At 35.6% G+C, this 23,688-nt stretch overlaps 1 protein-coding gene across 7 annotated transcripts in view; it reads left to right on the plus strand.

The window, feature by feature from the left end:
• The window catches only part of LOC113093283 (MTSS1-like protein), a 25,083-nt gene continuing 1,395 nt past the window's right edge, over positions 1–23,688 (plus strand). The window contains exons 1-15 of one of the 7 annotated variants that reach the window (XM_026259079.1): positions 1–601; positions 4,858–4,919; positions 5,311–5,384; positions 15,294–15,378; positions 17,939–18,030; positions 18,139–18,213; positions 18,798–18,806; positions 19,816–19,973; positions 20,174–20,281; positions 20,365–20,462; positions 20,596–20,728; positions 20,827–20,901; positions 21,289–21,438; positions 21,711–21,869; positions 22,526–22,694. In XM_026259079.1, coding sequence (XP_026114864.1) covers positions 530–601; positions 4,858–4,919; positions 5,311–5,384; positions 15,294–15,378; positions 17,939–18,030; positions 18,139–18,213; positions 18,798–18,806; positions 19,816–19,973; positions 20,174–20,281; positions 20,365–20,462; positions 20,596–20,728; positions 20,827–20,901; positions 21,289–21,438; positions 21,711–21,869; positions 22,526–22,694 — 1,519 coding nt within the window. In that variant the 5' untranslated portion in view covers positions 1–529. Of the gene's footprint in view, positions 602–4,857; positions 4,920–5,310; positions 5,385–12,599; positions 13,039–15,293; positions 15,379–17,938; positions 18,031–18,138; positions 18,214–18,797; positions 18,807–19,815; positions 19,974–20,173; positions 20,282–20,364; positions 20,463–20,595; positions 20,729–20,826; positions 20,902–21,288; positions 21,439–21,707; positions 21,870–22,525; positions 22,695–23,688 lie in introns of those variants that run through there. The other 6 variants (XM_026259078.1, XM_026259082.1, XM_026259081.1 and 3 more) reach the window with 6 other exon arrangements.

Genomic DNA, 23,688 nt, shown 5'->3' on the forward strand with positions numbered 1-23,688 from the left:
CACCAACTTGCCATATGTCTACCCGTAAGCCACGCCCCCATCCCTATGATCCCGCCCACCAACCCGGAGGATCGAATATCACGTCTGTCTTTCGCTGTATCACTCGATTCCGTTTTTCATCCAAAAATCGCGGCACTGTTTAAGCTGAAGCCTCTCGTCCACGTGGATCTGACAGCACAGATTGTTAGTATGATACACAAATCGTCCTCTGTATCCTAAGCCGGGGGTTGGGAGGGGATAATCAAATCTTTTGACCCCAGCCATCATTCCCAGGATAACGGGCACAGAGCCACTCTACTACTCTACAGCCTCAACTGTTGTTTCCTCTCGCCGACATCTGCTGCATGTTGCTCACATTTGCATCCGATGCAACAAGAGCTCTGTATTAGGATGGTGATGGACCACTTTCATACCAATTCCTGAAGACGAAATCAGTTTAATTGGAACAGAACATTTCATCTTTTTTTTTTTTTTTAATATATATATATTTACTGAAAGAGTATTGTAACAATCAAGAGCCTGGTGTGACATGATGGAGAGTGTGGAGAAGGAGTGCGGTGCTCTAGGTGGATTGTTTCAGGCGATCGTCAACGATATGAAGGTACCACGACTGTTTTATTGATGCAGATATTTAGCAAAAAAAAGATGGTTGTGTTTTACTGCCTTTGTTTTCATCAGGGGTCCAGCTGCCTGCACCACTGATGCTGTGATTAATGGCATGGGGGTCTCAGCATAGAGGGCTTTGTTGTGAAATGAGAATTGGACCCTTTGGTAGATGTTAGTAAAACCTGCTATTTAGTAAAGTATTTTCATTGTGCTTTTTTTTTTTAGATAAACATACAAGCAATACGTAGAAGATAGAGTAAAGAGAGAGATAATTATTTTTTTCACTGAATAATATAGATCTAGTTAGTAGCTTAGAAATGTTCAGAATCCTTCAGAAATATTTTTTTATCCAAAACAGAGGGGTTTTATATGAAGCATGGGCAACACCCACTTTTTGGGAAATTGTTTTGATAGTCAAGTCTTGTGCTGTATTCGCTATCTGTTATTTCACAGAGAGACTCATGTCTAATCCCATTTTAACCTAATTCATTGTACTTGACATAGTCACAAATTTGAAAATGGTGCACTAAAAGTCTGCCTAGCTAAAAGCTGTCTAATGAGCAAAAGACATTTACCTTTATTTTGGACTCCAGTCAGAACATCTCTCAGGTTGACCCTCATATTGACTGAATGCGATGTTAATGTGCAGGGATTACGCATGGCTCAAAAACAGATAGAAATCCATCATAGTGATCTTAAATGTGGAGCTCAACTAAACTCTCATTTGCTCAAAGCCCTTTTCAGTGAAGTAAGAAATAAAAAACAGCTTTAATACAGCTTTTTGTACAGAATACAGTATTTAAAATATTGGTATTCATACATATAAGAAAGCATAAGTGATAATAGTGACGTTTATTTATGTTAACCTGTAACATTAAACATCTCGTGGCCATCTCTCAGATATGATCTGTTTTTCCTAGCTGTTTGTGATTCTTTTGGAGCGCTTTCCAGCCTGTTGAGTTGCTGGAGCAGAACCCTGTGGTTGAACGTACTGTTCCATAAATGGTTTCCATGTTCTCTTGCGGCTCCAGCAGTGAATGTATTGCTGAAAGTTGGCGTTTGAGTGAAGTTCACTGGCCAGATGCCAGATCCGGAGTTCATATATTGTGAACGGCTCCAGACTTGGCTCAGGTCCAACCCTGGCAAGGTTCAGCTTGTTTGACACGCAGTATATCAACACTCATAAAGAGGGTGCAGCTGGAGAGAGTCGTAATGTCACAGATGATGCGAGTGGGTAGGGCAATCTCCTCTTCCAAAAAATTTGCATATCGTAGAATTTCTCTACTCTGTGATTTCACTTGGCAGACCAAGATGTATAAAAGACTTTAGAGCCGCAGTCAAAGGTTTAGCACAGCTATTTTTGTTTGCATAATATGATACAAAACACAGCAAACATATGCTGCTTTCACTTTAAAAATAAAATAGAATGGAATAAAACTAATGTTAAATTAAATAAGAAATAGTAATTATATTAATCACAGGTAATGTGTATATCTTTTTTTAATAATTCAGTGTTAAAATTCCTGTCTGTACAAATTTTAAAAGCATTTTGAATTTATTTTCAGCATGTTCAAATTTTTTGGTGTTTGCAAGCTTTTAACTGTGATAGCTTTTATGACTACAGATTGGCTCAATGGCTGATATGAAAATTGACCATACACATAAGATCTTTAAGGTCACAGTTGAGTTGAAATGTAAGGACTTGTTGTCATCTTGTTGAAGGTGTTTACTGGCCACACAAGGACTGCACTTCTGCCACAAACTAGCATGGAGCCTAGGAAATAACCACAAAATGATTTTTATCTTGAAAATCTTATCTTGCTTTGTCACTGATTCCAAATCATAATACCAGAAATTTTTTTTTTTTTTTTAAATCTTTCATCATCAAAATGCATGTCATTTTAATGATATTTTAATGTTTAGCAGGAAATACCTGTTTTTAATTCTAACTAACTAATACGATCTGATTTGATTTTGAAATGACTGGATATTTAGTTCATTTTTAAATATTTCATTACAATATTGCATTATATTTTAAAGCAGATCAGATTTATTAAATGTTTAAAACTGTGATGATGGAAATATGTTTTTGTTAATCTAAAATGAAAATGAAAAACATGTTTAACATTACTCTACAATATTCTGTCTATAAAAATGATCATATTATTGAATCAAGCTGTTGTTGGTTACGGCCAATAAGCGAACTGATCTCAGCAACTGCAGACTGTTCTTAACCTCTTAACCTGCAACAACCTTCTTTGTTCATCTGTTTTAGACTCAATCTCCTCGTGTCCATCTTGTCCTTGTTACTTGAAAGCTAATTAACCACCTGTGGGCTTTAAATATACCAGCTTTGACTGTTTAGAAGAGTTTGTTTTTGTATTGAATGATTTCTGTATAGTACCTTTTACGAGTTTGGGGTCAGTAAGATTTTTGTATTTATTTATGTTTATTTTTAAATTATACTTTTATCCGGCATGGACATTTTAAATTGATCAAAAATGACAGTAAAGACCTTTACAGTGTTAAGTAAATGTTGTTTTTGTATCAATTTTTTTTCCGGTGTTTAACAGTATGCATAAAAATATTAAGCAGCAGAACTTTTTAAAAAATTTTTATCAACATTGATAATAATAAGAAATGGTTCTTGATGATTTCTAATGGATCATTTGTCAATTGTATTCATTTGACGATTTCACTGTTTTTACTTTTTGATCAAATAAATGCATAATAGTGTTCCTGTAGTTCAACTGGTAGAGCACTGCGCTAGCAAGCAAGCAAGCGCAAGGTTGGGGGCTCGATTCCCCGGGAACACATGATATGTAAAAATTGATAGCCTGAATGCACTGAAAGTCGCTTTGGATAAAAGAGTCCGCTAAATGCATAATTTTAATTAAATTTAAATTTAAATGCAGCCTTGGTGAGCATAAGAGACTTATATGACCTACAAATTTAGAATGGTACTATATTTCTATGTGGTCCTATGTTTGTTTTTACTCTAGTCATATGTTTATGTTTAAACATTATCTTTCATAAGCCAAAGATAGACCTCTTAACAGAGTAGAAAGAGAGGTTGTAATTTTAGCTGCACATTGAGCTGCAGAGCAAAATTACATTTTCTTCCAAAACACAAGAAAACCTATTCCAACATCAACAAACAAAATATTTCAGACTCTCGTGCATTGTTTTGTTTATTTATGAGATAATAAAAAACTACTGTTTACTGTAATTTTTCTACCAGATGCCCATTGTCTCCCTATTTAGCATTTGTGTCAGCAAAGCTGATGCCAGAATGCACTTATTCAGTGGTTTTTGACCAATTTGTTTTACAAAAATGTGTATAAAGCCAAAGGATTTTAAAACACATGCATTTCTAAACCTCTGCCTGAAAGATCATTTGTTCACGATCATCAGAGACCATTCAACAACAACCTTATTCCAACCTCTCCATCCCCTTTAACAAGAGCTGTCAGCTGTCATTTTTTAAAATGTCCCTAGGAATTTCAGTTTATTAAAAACAGACATTCTCTTGAATTGATCCAGTGAGAAAGCCCATAATGATGAATTCTTCAGTTGTTTTGTATAAAAGATGCATCTTGTGTGTGAATATAAATAATTATTTCGGAATGAAACTTCTTTTAGGGTTTACTGTTGTTTACAAAGGTTCTACTTGACCAAGGAAGTATTTCTGGTTAAACTAAAGGGAATAGTTCACCCAAAAATTAAACGTTTGTCGTCATTTACCCACCCTCATGTTGTTCCAAATCTGTATTTCTTAGATATTCTGAAGAATGTTGGTAACCAAACAGTTCTGATGCCCATTGACTGGTGCCACACGGAGACATTTCAAAATGTCTTCATTTAGGTTTCAAAGAAGAAAGTAAGCCATGCAAGTTTGACATGAGAGCAAGAAGAAACCTGTTGTGAAGACACCAGAATCCTAAATTGAGGAACAGCATATGCTGGTCATTTCAACGGCATATAAAGTAGTGATGACAGACAGGGTCAGCACACCTGGACAAAACTTTGCTGGTGTTCCTGTATAGAGAATGTTCTTCTAAAACAGATGGAAGTGTGTCATGAGCGTCTGTATTAAGCGAGACATCTGGTCCTCATCTGAAGTGCTTTGCTCTCTTTAGAGTTCTTTGGAGCTCTGAATGTGTCTGTTTTGGGTTACCTATATGTGTGCAGTTTAGTGTTGTAGTTTATCTCCTTTCTAACACTCTCATATGTCTTTTTTCATTCCTTTAGTTCTCATACCCAGTGTGGGAAGATTTCATTGCAAAGGCCACGAAACTACACTCCCAGCTAAGGTAATTTAACACTTCAGAAGTCTTTTATTAGTTATTTCTTTCACCTTTTTTGGAGATACTGATACTTGCCTTAGGCCTTGTTCCAAATGTCACTTTCAACCCATGCGGTCTACCTGTGCAGTCTACATTTTGCTGCATGGACTGTTAGATAATATTCTGCATCAGTGTGGGATTGACAGAAGGCCAGATGAGCACCCTTCTGAATTATAAAATGACAAATGAGACACCCTAAGGTCTCATGGTCAGTTCATGTCAAGCACTTAATTCGGGACAGGGCCTTAATCTGCATTCTCAAGATGTGAATCAGATTGATTTTCTGGAGTCCTGTCACTGTTCCTAATCAGCACTGGCGCTGATGACTCTAAATGTTTTGCTGTTTACTCCTTCACAGAACCACAGTGTTTGCGGCTGCAGCATTTCTTGATGCTTTTCAGAAGGTGGCAGACATGGCAACCAACACAAGAGGTACATTTAAAATGTTGAGATCACAATGATCAACAGTTTTTGGGTTGCTGTAATAAACATTTGCATAGTCAAATTGCACAATTTCATCCCCATGTATGCCTTTGGAAGGAAGTTGGAAGTGGGGCTGCATGATTTTGGGAATAAAATGTGATTGTTCAGCTAAATTGCAATTTTGATTTAAAATCTGATAATAATTAAAAAAAAAATCAAGTTTGCTCTGCTTGTTTCAAGGGCTGTATGATATGATTTGGACACATTTTCATGATTATAAATCAATGTGGTTATAAAATAATAATAATAATAATAATAATAATGAAAATAATAATTACTACTACTGCTGCTGCTACTAATACAAAAATATATATATATATAAAATGTTAATAAAAAATAGTAGTTAAGAAAAAAATTATGTAATAATAATTTCAGCTGGAAAATTATAAAATTAATGCAAAATAATAAATATAAAATTACAAATATAATAGAAAAATTATATTTATCTTAGCTTCACTTTTGAGTAGTGGTTATTACATGTGCAGGAATATGGTTGGCATTTCTAAGTTAAAACCCCCCAAACTCGAGATGGAGTTTGTGTGGAGCAGGATTTACTGCAAATCAAGATGCTCTGAGACGCTTTAAACATTGGCAGATAATGAGTTGTAAGCAGAGTGTGTCGCACTTTAGTCTGAAACACAAAGCGCATTTTATTTAATTAATTTGCAGCCTTTGTGACTTTGTGGACTATATTTCCATTTTATTTTGATTAATCATGCAGCTCTAGTTTACTTTCTTATGATTACATCAGAAAGGTCACTTTGGGTTTTTTCTGATAACTAGGAAATGGCTTGAGAGTCATATTTCATCATAGTTTAATTCTGCTTCTAGCTGGCTGCTGTAGAGTCTCTGAAACCGAATCCTTCTGGTGCCATTCAAATCCTCTAGTTACTGCCTGCAGGGACCAGACAAGGCTAAAGAAATCTAGTCTTCATCGACATGCTTAAAGGGTGTGGGTCAGGCATAGCTTTCGGCCTAGAGCTGAATCACTCATTTGTATCGGTCTTGTAAATTGTTCCACATATACACAAGCGCTGAATGCACTGGATCTTTACATCCTGTGTAGTGTGCGTGGGTTCTTGTGTCTTAGCGCCAACCAGCTACAGTAGACAAAGGGACCAGTTGCTATTGGCTACCAAAATCTGAAAGGTTACAGCACTTGCACAGAATCTACAGTAACTAGAGACCAGACACACATAAAAAGCTTTGGTTTTAAATATTTACTTAGTGTGGGAGAATTGAAAATTTTGACAGTTTATCAGTTAATGAACTATGATAGTGGTTTGTGCTGGTGGTTAGACAGGTTCAATCAGGGTAATGATCCTGTCCAATATCTATTTCTTAGATAAATATGATTTTTTCAATATATTCATAAATAGTTTTTTTGTCTCTTAACACAGGGACAAGAGAGCTGTCAGCGAATAAATGGGAAAACAAAGCAACTTACATATTAAAAAAAAGTAATTCAGATATTTTGTGGTAAATTTAAAAGTAATGCATTACTTTACTTGTTACTTAGGGAAAGTAATCTGATTAGGGTACTTGCGTTACATGTAATGCATTACCCCCAAAATTGAAATTTAGCATACTTGCAGTATCAAGAAATTTAGAGACAGAAACAATATAGAGTCTATAGAGACAGACTATATCATGTTTCGGTTTGTATCTGTCTAGTAAAGGCTAATAGCAAAAGTCTTTACCCAAAAACACAGCTACCTATCCACCTTCACCCTTCTGCTCAGTTCAGAATCATTACCAGATGCCAGTGAACCAGACTGATTCCATTTGTCCTGCGGGAGCGCTTTGTTCTGCTCAGGACTCCAAACATACAGCATTGCCATGAATTAGTTCAGTGAACTGTCAATACTTTTAGTGGATGGCTGTCACTGGAGCATTTTCACCTCTGACATCTGGACTGGCTGTTGTTTATCACTTTGCATTGATATAAGAGTTGCAAGTAGTTACGCTATACACTATAGTGTATCAAAGAAACTTTGGGTAATGTCCTATTTTTTAAGAAAATAATTCATTACCAGATTCTTACTTTTATGTATTTATTTTTTGTGATGGCCTTGGTTTTTATTTAATTTTTTTATTTCTCCTCCAGTAGCTCCACACTAAAATGATATCCACTGTACACCAATGAGAGGGCAGTATATAATCCCCAGTATTAAGTGTCAGCAACAGTAGGCAATGCGTTTTCTGTGAATTAGGGACAGGCTGGGGGCACTGACACAGCTGGGGATCTCACTAAAACACTGACATCAGACGGATTCTCGTCTCACTGGCTTCCAGTGACACACATTCTTCCCCCCCATCACCCCAGTTAGCAGGCCCATAATGACACACACTCCTGACAGTCACATAACAAGCACAGCCTTTCAGTGGCCTGAATGTTTAAAGTGTTTGAATGGGAGTTTTACCTTTTTTATCCAGGAACTTTATCTTGAAAAAAATGAACAACAATTGGTTAATGTTCATAAAAAAATATATATAATATAATATAATATAATATAATTCAGCATTTTTACTAACTAATTATTATTGTTTTACTTTAGATTAATGCAAATTTATTATATTATATAAATGTTATAATGCAATAATAATAATAAATTAAATCATAATATAAAAAAAATCAAACATACTATTGTTCAGTGTTAATTCATGTTTATTCATAATACATTAGTACTAATGTTAATTTATACCGCTTTAAATGACTGTCTCACTATTTGTATAAATAACCATTAACTGAGATTAATAAATGCTGTGATTGAAGATTAGGAACATTAACAAATGTATAACCTTTTGTAAAGTGTTACCAGTTCATGATTCATCTTCACGATTACCTGGATGTCTCAGTTTTGAGCAGTATTAAAGTTTCATTGGAGAAACTTGTTTTTCTATACTTGCAAAGGATTGAAGTATTTGTCATGCTAAGGTCAGTTTAAGTTAAGTATGAGTAGGCTTGGGAATATCAATACAGGGAACTTCAATATGGAAGAAAATTATATAGTCTCTCTCTCTCTCTCTCTCTCTCTCTCTCTATCATACCTCTCTCTTCTATTATGACTCTCTTCCTTTGATAGCAAAGGAGTCCAGCAGTCTGGCTTGTTTGTGATGTTTATAGTCATGGCGTCATGGTCAGGTTTTTTATAGAGCAGATGTGGGCAGTCTATTAGTGCACGTGTTAGACAGGCATGGAAGTGTTTGATGTCTGTGTTTGACTTGCATTTTGATGTCTGGCCTCCAAAAATAACAGCATTTGCTTGCATTCACTTCCAGTGATGAATGCTAGAGGAGGGATATTTACTGGAAAACAAACGTAATGATACATGCGTTGTTCATCTAGATCTTTATAAACACATCTAAGTCAATGATGTCATATGATGTCAGTGCTTGCGCTATGCATTGCACCGTCCCCTTAGTGATTTAGTTGTGGAAGTGTATAGTGGTCCCAGGATTTCTTATGTTGTGAGAGATGCACCATGGGAGAGGTTCACAAACCTCTCTGTCATGGGATTGGAGCGAGGTGTGTTTTAATGATGGCTCTTGGGTCTGTATGTATTTGTGTTTTTCTCCATCTATGCTGATGACAGGCTCTTCTCAGTGTATGTATGAGTGTATATGTCTTTACATGGAAGGAGCTTGGAAGCGATTTCACCCGGCTTGCAGTGGCGAGGTAGAGATGTGTAATCCTCTTTACCTTGTTGTGAAACACACAGACTGAGTTTGTGCATGTTAGTGTCAGTGGGACGCAGTGGGCTGCTAATCTTCCCTGCAGCTCTGGACTGGCAGATGGCATGTATCCGTTCCAGCCATCTGGAGTGTGGGGCATGGGCAAGAATTTGCCTTACTTGGCACCGGAGATTAAACTGTCAGATTCACACTTGCCACATTTCACCCATTTCTATTAACGTACCTTTTTGTCAGGTCTGTGGATCACCAAACAACTCCCAACTGATTTATTAAAGCACTTAAGAAGGTTATATGTGGCCTCAAATTAGACTTGATGTGTTTACATTGTATGTTGGTGTAATATAGATTTATCCTATTACTGTAACTTATATAATAAAATAGTGCTGTATAAATATTAGCAGGTAGCATAAAGATGGATTCTTAACCTCGGATTACCATAATTTAGAAACAAAAACTGTACTTTGGATTTTGGACATGTACCATGACAACACAATTTTTATTTATATATTTTTCAATGGCTTACCATATATATTATTTTTTTTGGATATGTAAAATGCCAGCACCATGGTTTTGTCAACATGGTGTCATGTTATTATCTGAGATGGTAATACCATGGTTTTATTGGCATGATGATTCAGTAAATTAAATTAAATTAAATTTATGCATTTAGCAGACAATTTTATCCAAAGCGACTTACAGTGCATTGAGGCTATCAATTTTTTTAAATAAATTTGTACATATAATTTACCATGGCAATTTTATTTTATGATGATATTATTTATCCATGATGGTTTTATTTTCAATACTGCGAAGAATTTATCAATGGCTAACCATTGTTTTTGTATATGTATTGTGTATGATTTTGTTAACGTGGTGCTTAATGGTTTTATTAAACTGCATCATGGTCCATGAAAATGTTAATATTGAGTAAGATGCAATATACAATAAATTATGGTATTATTTTTAATGTACTGTGATGAGGGGAAGCTTTAAAGTTAGACAAAATGAAGAACTAACAGTTGTTAAGCTAACTTCTGCTTTTCATTATTTGTATTTAGTAAAAGCAACCACATGTTTTATATCCCTGAGTGGCTTTTATAACAGTCTTTACCACAAATATTATTCACAATAGAAAGGAAACTTGGAGTGCATTGAGAATTTTCCAGAATCAACACATTTAGTGTGGAATAAGTTACGTTCAGTTGCGTGAGACAAGCACAGATGCTTCAAAACAATATAGAGCATTAAAAGAACAGAACACTATGTTCTACGGCATAATGGAAAGGACATTACCATTAAATAGGTTCAAAATCCACATGTGTCCCAGTACCCCCAGAAGTACCTTGGGAATCTGTGATGTAAAGGAAAAGAAGATGATGAATAGCAGTCAGGGAGAAGTAACTGATGTTATCTTGAACTCACGCCTGACCGAACTACTGTCGCCCTTAATAGAGAGACAGATGGACAGAGAGAAAGGGAGAGGAGGGGTCCATATTATGACTGTTTTAGTCAAATGTGTGAGTGTGTTTTTGCTGAAGCTGGAATATAAAGCACATCTGGTGAGAAGGACTGAGGAGTATTTTTAGCAGCAGTGCTCTGTCCCCCAGACAGGAAGTCTTAGAGGCTGTAAACACACACGCACGCACGCTCGCACGCACTCACACTAAGCCATACACACATAGGCATTCTTAATGTCCCCTCCTCGTGCCAGAGAGAGTCCTGGGAAATCTGGAGTAATTGAGAACAGATAGAGTTAGGGCAGTGGGTCAAACTCAACTTTGCTGTCACTGGCCTTCCTGTCTCCGTCTCTGCCTGTCGTTTCACGTAATTTGTGCTAAAATGAACACGTTTTTAATTGTATTTTTTATACATACATTGAGTCCTTCTGTTTATTAGTCTGCTGGTTTATTAGATCATTATGTAGGCTTGCCCTCAGAAACTTTCTTCAGAAAAAACGTGATTTGCAGCTACAAACGTGAGAAGAGGGAAAGAGCTATGCATGTGTTTGTTTTTGCTCGTGTGCAGTTAGGTTTGAGGCTAGCGTTGGGTTGCGTGAGAGTGTTTACATTAAAATAATTGTGTATGTCAGCACTTTATGTTCTGTATGATCCCACACTACAATGGCACCAAAGAGATATTTCTTAAATGTAAAGTGAATCCTCATTGGTAACACACTTTTCTAATGTGATGCATTTCCAAGTGAAAGGTAGGGCAAGGCTTTATTTTATCCATCAAGACTTGATTGGAGAGTCCCCATTTGATACCAGAATGGAACCAGACCAAATATGAGTTTACTAAAACAATTCCTACACTGAAGAAAAAGTCAAACAAACATGTTGTTAATTCTGGTTTAAATATGTTTTGTTCCATTTGTCTAAAAGCAAATAAACATCCCAACAGATTTTTCTTTTAAATAAACAATGTTGTTTAAATAGTATTTTCGTTTGACCCTAAAGTGTTGATGTGGAGAACACTTTCTGGCTAGCTTTACTAGCTGCAGAAATTATTGTGGGTTTTATTCATTTTTGGTGTTTTTAGAACATAAAAGAAAATATGATACATATTTAAATTAAAAAGACATCACAATAAACATTACTGTCTTTCAAACATTATTTATAGTAATTAAACTAAATTAAACATTGACTAATAAATGTGTTATTTTATAGCAAATTTAGTTTATGGTGAAAATCAGTTATAAAAAGTATGACTTACATTAAGTGATATTTTGGCTTATGTATTGTATAGTATAGTATGGTCTTTAAAATAAATAATCTTTTTACCTTGTGTGCATATTTTTGTCTTTGGGAAAGTATATTAAATAAAAATAATAAAAATAAAAATAATATTAAATAAAAAATTTAATAAAATTTTTAAACCAAAAACCATAATAATAATAATTTGAGAAAAAACAAATATATTTGGCTGTAATGAATTAGCTAACATTATAGTGCAGCCTAAGTGACATTAGTTGAAAATGAAAGTCTTTTCAGGGGACAGTCAAACTGTTGCATTGCCAGCCATTCAAACAAAGCCTGCCAACTACTTCTGCACCTGCACACATATCTTTTCAGAGAGAGAAAGGGCACATGTGAGAGTCAGAGACCCGTGGAAACTACTTCTCAGTTCAGATGGATGTAAAGGCTGTTAATCAATCAAATATTTTGACTGAAATAATGTCACATTCAAGGTGCCTAGAACAAAATCTCTTTGTGAAGATAAATTATTTTTCTCATCTCCTACCACTTGTAATCACAAACCAGTTCTTTTTAAATTGAACATGAAAATTTGATCATAATGCATATTCAATGTTATTGTGAACAATTATTCCATGCATGTTATAGTTATGCAACGCGTTGCTCAACCTTACAAACAATTTCCATTCTCAGATGTCTCCAAGTTTAAAGTCAAAGTGAAAATGTTGTCATCATTTACTCACCTTCATGTTGTTCCAAACCTGTATGTCTTACTTCTGCAGTACATAAAAGAATATATTTTGAAAAAAATGTGTCTGTTCTTGTTCCTATAGTGAAAGTCAAATGTTGTTTTTTTTATTGTATGAACAAAAACAGTTATTTGAAACTTGAGGTGGAGTAAATGATGATAAAGTCTTCATATTTGGATGTACTATCCCTTTAAACAGTCTCTGATCACATGAGCAGTTCCTCAAGGGTTCACAGATCTGCTAAATAGCTTCCCAGTTGTGGGCAGGTGTTGGAGGCAGTGAGAGTCTGGCTGAATGGAGCATCTGAAGCCTCTGGGTCACATGATCTGAAGGAAGGCTGTGGGAGTCGTGAGTGTCCGGTCAGGGTGGGAGGCCAGGGGACTCCTGGATACAGGAAATCTGTGAACGCTTTCAGGATGGAGCTGCCAGCTGATCCCTCAAGGGAAGGGAAGAGGATGCTGCCAGGTGTGTGAGTGTGTTTGTGTTGCATATCATTCTGACTGTAACCATGACGTTCGGAAGATCTGTTTTTGAAATAGAAAAGCGTTCGCTTTTGAGCGAAAGTGCAGCTGTGAGCTTTGCACTGAGCCATGCAAATAGATGTGTGTGTGTGCACAGGTCAATTCAGGAACAGCTCTGTTAAGTCTCAACGCCAGTAGCATTGAACTTGATTTGCCTTTCCAAAGGCCTTTGAGAATAGAATGTGAGACGTGCATGCTCTTGGACAAGCACACTGTGTTCTAGCAGTAGGCCTTTCTCTCAGACATATACGTATAGGATGGACCTGTGGGTAAGAGCCAAATTGCACACAGGTTTTTTTTTAATTTTTTTGCAGTATCTTTTCCTAAGTACAGCCATTTATACTGAAGATCAGATGGCTGATCTTTAACCTTCCTTCCCTCTAACTGTCACCTGGTTTGGCCACCGTTCAATCTGTCAGTGTCCCACCCAATGAAAACTGCATTTGCTCCAGTTTGAAAGAAGGAAAATAACTTGTCATGTGAGCATAGGTGCTTTTTATAATGCTGATTTGATAACATATATCAATAGCAAAAAATATCATACTATCATGTATCAATGTAAATGTCATACAGTATATGTCAAATGGATTAAATTTGAAGCAGGGTTATTATCATTAACTAAAACCATAAAAAACATTTCCATTACTTCCCTACTAAACATTTATTAATATAATATAATATATATACATAATATATAAAAGAAGAAGAAAAATTACAAAAACACAACAGAATTACTAAAGAATTAACTGAAATTAAAAATTAAATCAGAAAAATGTAAAAAAAAAAAAAAAAAAACTATAATAGTATATCAATGATACTAAAATAGCACTGGTTTGAATAACTCAAGAATCTTCAAATCTTTGTACTTTACTCATATTTGAAGTCTCAGAAGAACTGACATCCCTCTTTGCAATGAACTCTTATGTAGGAGGCTGTTTGTTTTGAAGGTTTTCAGTAGCTGTGTGTGTGTGTGTGTGTTGTTGTGTGTATTTGTGTGGTTACAGGAGGGCAGGTTATTGCCGGCCTCTCCCATTCTCTCCTGTAATAATGGTGTTTAGGAAACATGAGCAGACAGGAAAGGCAGATACAGAGTGGAAGAATGGAGGGATATCCCTTTACCGGGTTCCCTCCTTTTCCCTTTGGACCTGGCTGGATGAAGATCTACTCCTGTCTTATTGCACACACACAAATTTATATTTGGTGTACAAAAAACAGTCTATGACTACTGCAGAAGTAAGTAAGACATACAGGTTTGGAACAATATGAAGGTCAATAAATGATGGCAACACTTTCACTTTGACATTGATCTTGGAGACATCATCTGAGAATGAAAATTATTTGGGAGGTTGAGCAACTGGTTGCATAACTATAACATGCATGGAATAATTGTTCACAATAACATTGAATATGCATTAAGATCTGTGCAATCACATCTTTTGTAAGATTAAAAAAAAAATTTATATTCATAATCTTCTTATTATTTGCCAATAAAAATGCATTTCTTTTATCCACATATTAAACAAATCATTGGAGGATCATAACCAGAACCAGAATCATTTAGTTCTTTATGTTTCCAATTCCTATTTATCATAATCAATCAGATGTCCCCTTATATCCACTGGCCCCTTGAACTCTGTAAGTGGAGACTTTGTCCCATCTAGCCTGTGTAACCTACTGGCCCTCATACTGACAGAGTTCAATCTCATCAGATCTGGCTGTGAGATTGGGGGAAATCTTGGCTGAGCTGGTTGTGTTAAGGCCCGGGCAGGCAAGGCTTTATAGCTTAAGACCCCACTTTAATTACACTTGGCAGGAGAGGAAAGTTAACACCACTAAGTAATTGTGTTCAAGGTCACCAAGCGAGTGAGCACTTCTTGATGGATCAGAGCCATTCTTTTTGGCAAATGTTCAATTTGTGCTATTTTAAGTTTTGTCTCTTGGGAATATGGTGCATTTGTCTTGCATTTATTACTAAGCACATACTTTTTCCCTTTTATGGGCCTGCTTTTGTGTTCCTGATTAGGTTGCCCTCTTGTGGCCATTTTTATATGTGCGATTTAAATCTATATGTGGACAAGTTTGTCTAATGTTTTCAAAAATATTGGCTCATGATGTTAGTGCTCAAGTTACAATCAGCTTACAAAATGTTCTTTTTTGATATCCACCTCTTCTTTTAACATTGATTTGTCTTGTTGTTAGGTGCCACCAGGGATATCGGCTCAGCCTTGACCCGGATGTGCATGCGACACCGCAGCATCGAAGCCAAACTGCGCTACTTCTCCAAGTGAGTGATCGACCTATCCATGGCGTGATTACTTCATGCTTTGCTCCCAGCCAGTCAGACGGCACAGACAGGATTTAATATTGATTTTCCACTGTGGAGATAAGCAAACATTCATAGCTCAATCAGCCTGCTCTAAGGCTTTAATGTGTTGTCTTCAGAGATACCAAATTAGCTCACAGCTCATAGATTTCAAATGCTGACCTTAAAGGAATAGTTTACCAAAAAGTTAACATTTCCATATATCATACTCACCCTCTTTTCTTTCCAAACTACTGATATAATTTTCTTTATTTTGTGGAACACAAAAGGAGATATCAAGCAAAATCTTTACACTGCTCCTTTTTTCTAAATTTTTAATTCATACAGGAACAATATAGTTCTGTTTTTGTTGTACATACTGTATGTGTGTGTGTGTGTTTGTACACTACTGGTCAAAATTGAAAGTAATTGACAATTTTGTATGTTTTTTAAAGAAGTCTCTTATGCTAATTAAGGCTGCAATTTAAATGTTTGGTTAAGTTATGTTTTCAAATAAATTCTGTTCTTTTGATCTTTCAATCCATCAAAGAATCCAGAAACAAAATGTTTCATGGTTTCTGCAAAAACAGTTTTCAACATTGATAATAATAAATATCTCTAGATGTGTGTATATATATATATATATATATATATATATATATGTATATGTATATGTACAGGTGCTGGTCATATAATTAGAATATCATCAAAAAGTTGATTTATTTCACTAATTCCATTCAAAAAGTGAAACTTGTATATTATATTCATTCATTACACACAGGCTGATATATTTCAAATGTTTATTTCTTTTAAATTTGATGATTATAACTGACAAATCCCAAATTCAGTATCTCAGAAAATTAGAATATTGTGAAAAGGTTCAATATTGAAGACACCTGGTGCCACACTCTAATCAGCTAATTAACTCAAAACCTTTAAATGGCCTTTAAATGATCTCTCAGTGTAGTTCTGTAGGGTACACAATCATGGGGAAGACTGCTGACTTGACAGTTGTCCAAAAGACGACCATTGACTCTTTGCACAAGGAGGGCAAGACACAAAAGGTCATTGCAAAAGAGGCTGGCTCTTGTCCAAGCACATTAATAGAGAAACAAAGGGAAGGAAAAGACGTGGTAGAAAAAAGTGCACAAGCAATAGGGATAACCGCAACAAAACCCATTGAAAAATGTGGGGGAGATTCACAAAGAGTGGACTGCAGCTGGAGTCAGTGCTTCAAGAACCACTACGCACAGACGTATGTGAGACATGGGTTTCAGCTGTCGCATTCCTTGTTTCAAGCCACTCTTGAACAACAGACAGCGTCAGGAGTGTCTCGCCTCAAAAAGGACTGGACTGCTGCTGAGTAGTCCAAAGTTATGTGCTCCGATTAAAGTAAATTTTGCATTTCCTTTGAAATCAGGGTCCCAGAGTCTGGAGGAAGAGAGGAGAGGCACGCAATCCACGTTGCTTGAGGTCCAGTGTAAAGTTTCCACAGTCAGTGATGGTTTGTTGTGCCATGTCATCTGCTGGTGCTGGTCCACTGTGTTTTCTGAGGTCCAAGGTCAACACAGCCGTATACCAGGAAGTTTTAGAGAACTTCATGCTTCCTGCTGCTGACCAACTTTATGGAGATGCAGATTTCATTTTCCAACAGGACTTGGCACCTGCACACAGTGCCAAAGCTTCCAGTAGCTGGTATAAGTACCATGGTATCCCTGTTTGTAATTGGCCAGCAAACTCGCCTGACCTTAACCCCATAGAAAATCTATGGGGTATTGGGAAGAGGAAGATGTGATATGCCAGACCCAAGAATGCAGAAGAGCTGAAGGCCACTATCAGAGCAACCTGGGCTCTCTCATAACACCTGAGAAGTGCCACAGACTGATCGACTCCATGCCACGCCGCATTGCTGCAGTAATTCAGGCAAAAGGAGCCCCAACTAAGTATTGAGTGCTGTACATGCTCATACTTTTCATGTTCAGACTTTTCAGTTGGCCAATATTTCTAGAAATCCTTTCTTTGTATTGGTCTTAAGTTATATTCTAATTTTCTAAGATACTGAATTTGGGATTTTCCTTAATTGTCATTTATAATCATCAAAATTAAAAGAAATAAGCATTTGAAATATATCAGTATGTGTGTAATGAATGAATATAATATACAAGTTTCACTTTTTGAATAGAATTAGTGAAATAAATCAACTTTTCGATGATATTCTAATTATATGACCAGCACCTGTATGCATGTATATATGTCAATATTTGTAATATCACAATATTATGGTTTTTCCTGTATTGTTTTATAAAAAAAAATGGCGCCTTGAGCATGAGATTTTTTTCCAAAAACATTGAAACATTTTAATTATTCTAAAATTTGACCAGTAGTATAATCATAATTCATTTATATTTCGCATATAATCATAGAGTTCTGCATGTTTCATTATTATTATTTTTTTTCTTCTTTAAATAATGTTGGATGACCATTTTAAATACTGTATTATTTCTGTTGTTTAATTGCTTGCCATTTTTAAATTTACACTCAGTGCTCTAATGGAAAAAATGATTGCCCCACTCCAAGACAAGATAGAAGAGTGGAAGAAAACAGCCGCGCTGCTTGATAAAGACCATGCCAAAGGTGGAACTGACTCATCAGAGTTGTCAATATGCAAACCTGGTTATACTCGCTGTCAATGCACTACTACCGGTAATGTCTGTAAACCTAAACCTTCCTTCTGTTCACCAGAGTACAAGCGCTCTAGGCAGGAAATCAAGAAGAAGTCATCTGACACAATAAAGCTGCAGAAGAAAGCCAGAAAAGGTCAGTCTTTTTGTTCTCTCTGTAGCACAGTGATTCCTTCTCCTTATCACACTCTCTCTCTGTGTTATTATCAGAGGATTACTGCATTTGGTATGTTTAATAATTTGTGAAATTGTGTCGTGCTGGGATCTTTTCTTACACACCCACTTCACTTGCATGCTTACTTTTTCTGATGCCAAGATTAATTAGGTCAAATACAGATTATAGAGTTGGATCAAAATGTCATGGTAGCCCTATTGAATCAGATGATGGTGAACTCTACTACTATCCAAATGAAGAATACTTCCATAGTGTTCGCTTGATTTTAAAGGAATAGTTCACCCAAAAATGAATATTCTGTCATTATTTACTTACTCTCTGACATTCTTTCTAATGTGGGTCATAAAAAGAAGATATTTTGAAGAATGTTGAATGGAAAAGTGTATAATTACGCAATGTATCATAAATATTGTGAGGCAACAGACTTGCCTGTGATTTACATTCCTTTGCATTCCCTCACACCTTTGCAATTTCTTCAAGGCAATTCTATTTTTCTCTCTGTCTTTCATACTGTGATTGGCTTGGCTTCTGCTTATAAACTGTAGAACTATCAGGTATGTATTCAGGCAGTTCCATCATAGTTCATAACGTTCAGCATAGACTAACATAGATTTCATTTCGTCCGAGGCGTTTTGCGTGTGTTTTAAAGAGATTGTTTTAGTTTCCTTTACAAACACAAAATTAGATCGTTTGCCAAATGTGTTCATCTCATTGTCATTCTTTCCATCAGACATAATAACATCTGTGTTGTGAAATCACAATGTACAATCATGCAATATGTGAAGTGTGTTTAGGTTCGTAGCATCAACTCTGTCATTTATTTTCATTATATGGTCATGAAAGTTTCCTTGCATGAAGTCTGACAATGCCAGGTTGCTGTGTTGACATTATCCACCCTAATCCGTCTTTGGTTGTGTTGCCCCATGGGACATCTGTGTTGACATCTACATTAAACATTTCATGTGTTAAAAATGCTAAATTGAGCCTTCTCAGATTATCCCGTTTTTTAATATTGGTGTAAACAACTGTTCAAAACTTTGGGGAAAGTACCATTTTTTAATGTTTTTAAAATAATTATCTTATGCTCACCAAGGCTGCATTTATTTGATCAAAAATCCTGTTAAAAGCAAAATTGCTATTTAAAAATCTTTAAGAAATGTTAAAATGTAATTTATTGCTGATGATGTTGTTACTTCAGGCGTCAGTGTCACATGATCCTTCAGAAATCATTCGAACGTGATGATTTGGTGCTCTAGAAACATTATTATTAGTGCTGAAAACACTTATGTTGTTTAATGTTTTGTCGAAATCATGATATATTTTTTTCAGGAAGTTAAAAAGAACAGCCTTTATTTGAAACAGACATTTTTGGTAGCATTGTAAAAGTCTCTTTTGTATTAAATGTATCTTTTGATCAATTTAATGTATCATTGCTGAATAATTCTTTTTTAATTTTAAAATTTTTTAATCTTTCTTACCCCAGATTTTGAAGAGTAGTGTAATTTTCCTTTCATGAATTGTTCATCCACACGCTGCTTTATAGCCTCTTTCTCTTCATCTCAGGTCGAGGAGGACTGAAGCCACAGCTGGACAGTGCCATGCAGGATGTGAGTGACATGTACCTTCTGATGGAGGAGACTGAGAAGCAGGCTGTGCGCCGAGCCCTCCTGGAGGAAAGGGGGCGCTACTGCACCTTCATCAGCTTCCTGCAGCCTGTAGTGGTAAGAATGAAAGGCTCTGGGTCTGAAGTTACTTCTAGATAATATATTTTAATTTATTTATAAAAATGTATTAACTTGTAAAAAAATTTAAAAAATAAAATAAAAAAATAAAAAACAAGCCCTGGTCTCCCCAATGTATGTGAATGAAAGAGAGGAGTGCTTAGTGCTATTTACAATAAAGTGGCATTATCTTTCCATAGATCGGTGAAATTGCCATGCTGGGAGAGGTCACTCACCTCCAGGCCATTATTGATGACCTCACTGTGTTGACCACTGACCCTCATAAACTCCCAGAGGCCAGTGAACAGGTGCTTAAACACATTTATGAAAAGCATTTAACAAACATGCACGAACAGATGATAATAATGACATATTATTTTGATTTCACTAGGTGATTTTGGATCTTAAGGGGTCTGACTACAACTGGTCCTACCAGACCCCACCTTCTTCTCCCAGTAGTGTTGGATCCAGGAAGAGCAGCCTTTGCAGGTGCTTGTCTCATCATTTTTAACAGAATTAAGATTTTGCATTTACTAAAGTTAAAGTTACTACCATTTTATAATGATATTATTATTATTATTATTCAAGAATAACACTAATGAGTTCTTTGTTTTCGTCTCAGTTTGGTGCATCTGCCACCAGGCAGCGGCCATCGATTGAGCAGCATCTCTTCTCATGATTCTGGTTTTGTCTCTCAAGATGCCAATGTGCACTCCAAACCTCCCTCCCCCATGCCGTCTGACATCACTAGCCAGGTCTTTATCAGTTCATCTGGTGTTTTGTTTTTGACTGTTTCATTTCATGCTTATTTCCACATCCATTTCACTGATCTGTAACTATCTTTGGTAAACAGAAGTCAACCAGTTCTGCATCCTCAGAGGCTTCAGAAACCTGCCAGTCAGTCAGTGAGTGCGGCTCTCCCACAATAGTAAGTATTAATATCAGTCAGGAAATGTCATTAATACATTATTTGATTAATTAATCTCCTTGCCCCCAACATCTTAAACTTTCATGAATGAGCTCTGTTATATTTTTGTTAAATTGACAGAATTCTGTTTTCTGTCATTATTTATTTATTTTTCATAATTTGCACTTAACATATTCCTTTGATTTAACACTTAACACTTTTAAGCAAAATGTCATGAGATATGTTTGAGATATGTTTATGTATGTATGTATAGAATGCATAAAAAGGGTACATTTAACCGATTTTTTAAAATATAATATTGCACTGTTATTTGATGTGGGTATTTACTGAAGCTTTTGTAATGATCTCTGTATTTGATTGGGCCATCCTGTCATTCCGTTTCCACAGTTCGGCTCATCCTTTGCTACCTTCCGTCCTGCTCACTGTTTTATTGACTCCATCAGGCCTCACTCTTACTTACTTCCTGCGTCCCCTTCTTATAATCAATCCCCAGGATCAAATTCCCCTTCACCCACATCAAAGATTCCTTACTGGAAGGTCTGTTTTTCATTTTGACCATTCGGTCAGCCTTTATTTGCTTTATTATGTTCTGTTATTCTTTACAAAACATGATTAGTTTTCATTAGTTTTTTTAATCTCCCATTTAATTTGTTTATCATCTCCTTTTCACTATTAACCAACATCCTTACATTTGCTGGTTATTTTTGCTGATTAAAAAAAAAAAAACATCTACTAAAAAAAGCAGGCTGTGTCCTATTCTGATTATATTTCCATAACCTTAAAAAAAAAGCTATTTCCTCATGCAGCAGGACTGGTCGATGGCAGGTCACTATGAGCAGACGGTTGTGACCGGGCAGCGCAGGACTGAGGCAGCAGAGCCCTCTGCTGGAGCGGGAGGAAATGGAATAATTCACCCTGAGGATCCTTATAGGCTGGCTAGGATGAATTCTAAAGACATCGCTGCCAAGGTATTGAGAATTGATTTTTAATATAAAATTGAGAACTTTATGATTTTATTATTTTCTTTGTTTTATAAATATACTTATATACACTACCAAAAGTTCTGCTTTTTCAAATGCGTTTAAAGGAGCCTCTTATTCTCACCAAGGCTACACTTATTTGATTACAAATATAAAATAATATTGTGAATGTGAAATATCATTACCATTTTAAAATACCTGTTTTCGATTTTAATATAAATTAAAATGTAATTCATCCCGTTACGGCAAAGCTGAATTTCCATTACTCCAGTCTTTAGTGTCACATGATCCTTCAGAAATCATTCTAATACACTGATTTGTTGCCAGTTATTATTGGTACTCAATTATTAATAATCATTCCTGTGATTATTAGGATTGTCAGTGTTGAAACTGTGCTGTTTAATATTTTTGTGGAAATTTTAGGATTTTTGATGAACTGAAGATTCAAAAGAAGAACAATTATTCGAAATTGAAATCTTTTGGAACATTATACATGTCTTAACTGTCACCTTTGTGATCAATTGAATACATCATTGCTGAATAAAATTATGATGTTTTTTATCTTAATAATCCCAAACTGTTGAATGGTAGTATATCATGGTATCCACAAAAATACTTGACTTCTTTCTCTCTTTTTCTCTTAGCATGGTAAGCCAGTGTCATCCGCTGCTAGTGAGCTGGCTATGGTTCTGACTCGTGGGCTTAGTATAGAACAGCAGCAGAAGAGCAGCTGTGACTCTCTGCAGTACTCCAGCGGATACAGCACACAGAACACGACACCATCATGTTCAGAGGACACTATCCCTTCACAGGGTAATAAACACATACAGACAAACACTTTAAATACAGGTGCACAGTAGGTACAGCATTTACAACACTTGTCCATTTCATTTAGAGAACAATACATACTTACAAAAGCAAAGATTTCCAACAGGCTCTTGTTCAAAAACTAGTTAGAACTAAACAACAAAAGTGACCAATTCGGATTGCTGTAAAAGGCAACAACTCTATACAGCTTACAAATAATGCCCCTCACTAGATGCAAATGGCTAATGAAACAATACTGTAATAAACACAAAATGCAATTTAATCTAATCATAAAAAATGAAATGAACCATTTTAAATAGATATAACCATTTCTGTTGATATTTTTAGTATGAATGAACTATAAGTACGTATCGAAAGTTTGGGATCAGTTATTTCAGTAAGGATGCATTAAGTAGTTCAAAAGTGACAGCAAAAAAGTTTATAATATTACAAAAGATTTCCTTCTCAAATAAATGCTTGTTCTATTGAGCTTCATCCTGAAAATAATATTTTTTTTTTTACATTGATTATAAGAAACGTGTCTTTCTTGAACAACAACACATTTAAGAAAGGTTTCTGAAGGATCATGTGACACTGAAGAATGCAATAATGACTGCTGAAAATTTAACTTTGCCAGCACAGGAATAAATAACTTTTTTTAAAATATATTAAAATAGAAAACAGGTATTTTAAATTGTAAAAATAGTTCAGAATTGTACCATTTTACTGTATTTTTGATAGCAAAAGAGACTTTTTTTTTTTTTTTTTACTTTAAAAACCGTACTAAAGCCATCAGTAGTGTACAATTTCACCAAAACAAGGTATCTTATTTTCTGGAACAGCTGTTGAGTTTTGGAGTGTGCTTATGATGCTTTAAAATCGCGCCAAAATAGGCCACAAATCTCACTCATGTTTTGAAACAGCCACATTTTTAGCAATTTATTAAACTGTTATCAATTAATTAGAGACCTATAACAGACACAAAAACAATCCACTGCAT

The sequence above is a fragment of the Carassius auratus genome, unplaced genomic scaffold, assembly GCF_003368295.1.
Source record: "Carassius auratus strain Wakin unplaced genomic scaffold, ASM336829v1 scaf_tig00214947, whole genome shotgun sequence".
Classification (NCBI taxonomy): Eukaryota; Metazoa; Chordata; class Actinopteri; order Cypriniformes; family Cyprinidae; genus Carassius; species Carassius auratus.